The sequence below is a fragment of the Galeopterus variegatus genome, unplaced genomic scaffold (assembly GCF_000696425.1).
Source record: "Galeopterus variegatus unplaced genomic scaffold, G_variegatus-3.0.2 Scaffold1011, whole genome shotgun sequence".
Lineage (NCBI taxonomy): Eukaryota > Metazoa > Chordata > Mammalia > Dermoptera > Cynocephalidae > Galeopterus > Galeopterus variegatus.
This window is the reverse complement of record NW_007727122.1, coordinates 729,482-732,582: the sequence shown is the minus strand read 5'-3', so window position 1 is coordinate 732,582 and position 3,101 is coordinate 729,482. Positions and strand designations below refer to the sequence as shown.

The following is a 3,101-nucleotide window of genomic DNA, read 5'->3' as shown; positions in this document are numbered from 1 at the left end:
GCTGAAGAGGTTTTATTGCTGTGTATTTGTATGACAGACTGTCCACATCTGTGACTTGTTCTGTCTCACAACAGCGAGCTTTATAATAAATAGAGCCACAAGGCCCACCTGCAGGGAGTGCATTTCCTGGGATGGTCAAAGGAGAGCACTGATAAAGGAAACCCGGGGTTCAGTTCACATTTTAAAATGTGAACAAACTCATTTTATCCAGTGAGTTCAAATTACTCTTGTCTAAACCTTTTCTACAGCTTCTTTGGGTGATCCCTTCAAAAACTGTTGCTTCCCACCTCTTGTTTGTGGTGGCAGCAAAAAGCCAGCGAATAGGGAGATAATTTAGAGCAGGAAAAAGAGGCTGATTAACAGGGCTGGAGACATTCCGTTTCCTAGGTTACGGGTGTGGCTCTCCACCTTCAGGGCCTGTGATCTGCTCTTGCCTCCTCCCGAGAAGCTTCCCCTGGGTACACTTTGTCTCAGGGTGAAGTCTTTTCCTACCTTTCTTCCTTGGCTTATTGGAGGGGGTGTTTGTGCTGTCTGTTGTTGGCAGCGTTGGAGTTGGAGTGGGGAGAAATCTGGTTTGCATCTGCCCCTTCTGAGATGGCTCTGGACTGTTTTTCTGGGGCAGCTGTTTTACTTCAAGTCAACCTCCAAGCAATAATTCTTTCTAAAATCTTGCTACTCAAAGTGCTGTCCAAGATCCAGCACCATCAGCATCACCTGGGAGCTTGTTAGAAATACAGACTCTCGGGGCCACTCCAGACCTCCTGAAATGGAGTCTGCTTTGAAGATCAATCCCTGAATGGTTTGTGTGCACATTAATGTCTGGGAAGTGCTAGCTCGTAGGGCCCCCTGTCCTGGCTAACTTTGGTCTTATACAAACAGTGATCGCCCCAGTAAGCTCTTCCTCTTCTCACTCCAGCCTGTGTTGATGTGCACAGTCACATTTCACACTTTGAAGTATGGAGTGCCTCTTTGGTTGTTTGTCCAACACTTCAGAGTGGCTATATATGTACAAGGTTTCCCTTGGGGCTGCTACTTTNGGTCTTTAAAGAGATCTGAAATTTACAATTCATCCAAAAAATCCATTATAATTCCACAAAAGCAAGCGTACATATTGTCAGTGAAGTGTAGGATGCCAGTTTAACTAGCCTACTGGCTATTGTCAAAATGCTGATTTAGAGGCAGGTGGGATAATTTACATAATCCTCGTACATTGATACCTGATTCATAGGATTTAGGAAAGACTTGTTCTAGTATATATGGCTGAAGAGGTTTTATTGCTGTGTATTTGTATGACAGACTGTCCACATCTGTGACTTGTTCNTAGGGCCCCCTGTCCTGGCTAACTTTGGTCTTATACAAACAGTGATCGCCCCAGTAAGCTCTTCCTCTTCTCACTCCAGCCTGTGTTGATGTGCACAGTCACATTTCACACTTTGAAGTATGGAGTGCCTCTTTGGTTGTTTGTCCAACACTTCAGAGTGGCTATATATGTACAAGGTTTCCCTTGGGGCTGCTACTTTTAGGGATCTTTTGAAAAAACAATTGACTATAGCTTGCCTCTTCCCATGAATTTCTTCTAAGTGAACACATCTTTGTTGTCTTGAGAATGCCAGTCCTGTGAGGGAGATGCATGGTCTTCTTGGGAAGGCTTACTGCCCAGTTGATGAGGCAGTGCCATTTACACTTCCGCAGCCCATGGGAGGAGATCCTACAGTGAGGGGGGNACCAACCCAGACTGAGGGACTTTCTATAAAATAGCTGTCCAGTACCCTTCAAAAACGTCAAGGTCATGAAAGACAAGGAAAGATGGAGAAACTGTCACAGACTGGAAGAGGCTGAGGAGGCTAATGAATGAGACATGATGAGTAAATGCAGTGTGGGATCCTGGATTGAATCCTGGAACAGAAAAGGGACATTAGTGGAAAAACCAGTGTCATTGAATAAAGTCTATACTTCGGTTAATAGCATCAAGGCAATGTTAATTTCTTAGATTTGATAACAATGTCATGATTCATGATTATTCCAGAAGTTAGCAGGGGCAGCTGGGTGAAGGGTATGCAGGAACAATCTGTGCTATCTTTGCAACTATTCTATAAATCTAAAATTGTTTCTAAATTAAAAGTTCTTCAAAAGTTAGCAAAAACAGAGTAGGACTGGTTGAGGTTGGGGTGGGATACAGAGAAGGGAGGTGAAAGACCCCCAGAGCCTGTGCCTTGCCTGACTGACCCCCGCTCTTGCCTCCTTCATCCCCCCTACTCTTCACCTCTTCTCAGCCACATGATGTATTTTGAAAACTATTTTGGACAACACTTCATTATTATATTTGATTTTTGCAAAAACCATATAAAGTGGATCACTGCCCCCATTTTACAATGAGGAAACCAGAGAAGTTAAGTCATTTGCCAACGTCACAGGGCTGGAAAATGAAAGAGTCAGGATTCAGGCCCTAACTGTCTGGCTCCCAAGCCGGGTGTGCACATCCATCCTTTGCAAACTCATTCCTGCTGTGAGCATCGTCTCTACTGCCCTGTGCCTCTGCCTCACATCCTTAGACCATGAAGGAAGTCCTTCAGGAAACTAGTCCTGTGTCCTGGATCCCCAGGACCCCTCCCTCATATCTGGGTTCCAGGATCCAGCCACCAATATACTGTTTTGACCTTTTCAGCCTGCAGCCTTCTCCAGCCGTAGCTTGGGTTCCAATCAAGAGCGCAGCAGCAGTAAAGAAGGTGGAAATCAGAACAAAGTCAAGTCCATGGCGAATCAGCTGCTGGCCAAGTTTGAGGAGAACACTCGGAACCCCTCACTCCTGAAGCAGGTGAGTCATATCACACTCACTGGACCTGCTTTTTTTGTGACCAGAACCTGCTGAGAAATCAGAAATTTTCAGGCTAGTGACGTATTTCACATATTTCACGTTTTTGCCGGCCACGCCTGGTTAAAATGAGACTCAAGCTTCTTCCAGATCAAGAGTCAGCAGACTTATCTATGAGGTCAGATAGCAAATTTGTTACACTTTGGAGGCCATACTATCTCTGTGCAACTATGCATCCCTTCCATTAAAATGTGAAAGCAGCTATAGACAATACCTAAAAAAAAAAAAA

The 3,101-nt window shown here is 44.7% G+C and overlaps 1 protein-coding gene across 5 annotated transcripts in view; it reads left to right on the top strand.

Annotated features, from left to right (window-relative positions):
- Nucleotides 1–3,101, top strand: part of MICAL2 (microtubule associated monooxygenase, calponin and LIM domain containing 2) — a 44,006-nt gene that overhangs the window by 16,437 nt on the left and 24,468 nt on the right. For all 5 annotated transcript variants that reach the window (XM_008574195.1, XM_008574194.1, XM_008574192.1 and 2 more), the window contains exon 8: nt 2,666–2,815. In XM_008574195.1, the coding sequence (XP_008572417.1) occupies nt 2,666–2,815 (150 nt within the window). The remainder of the gene's footprint in view (nt 1–2,665; nt 2,816–3,101) is intronic.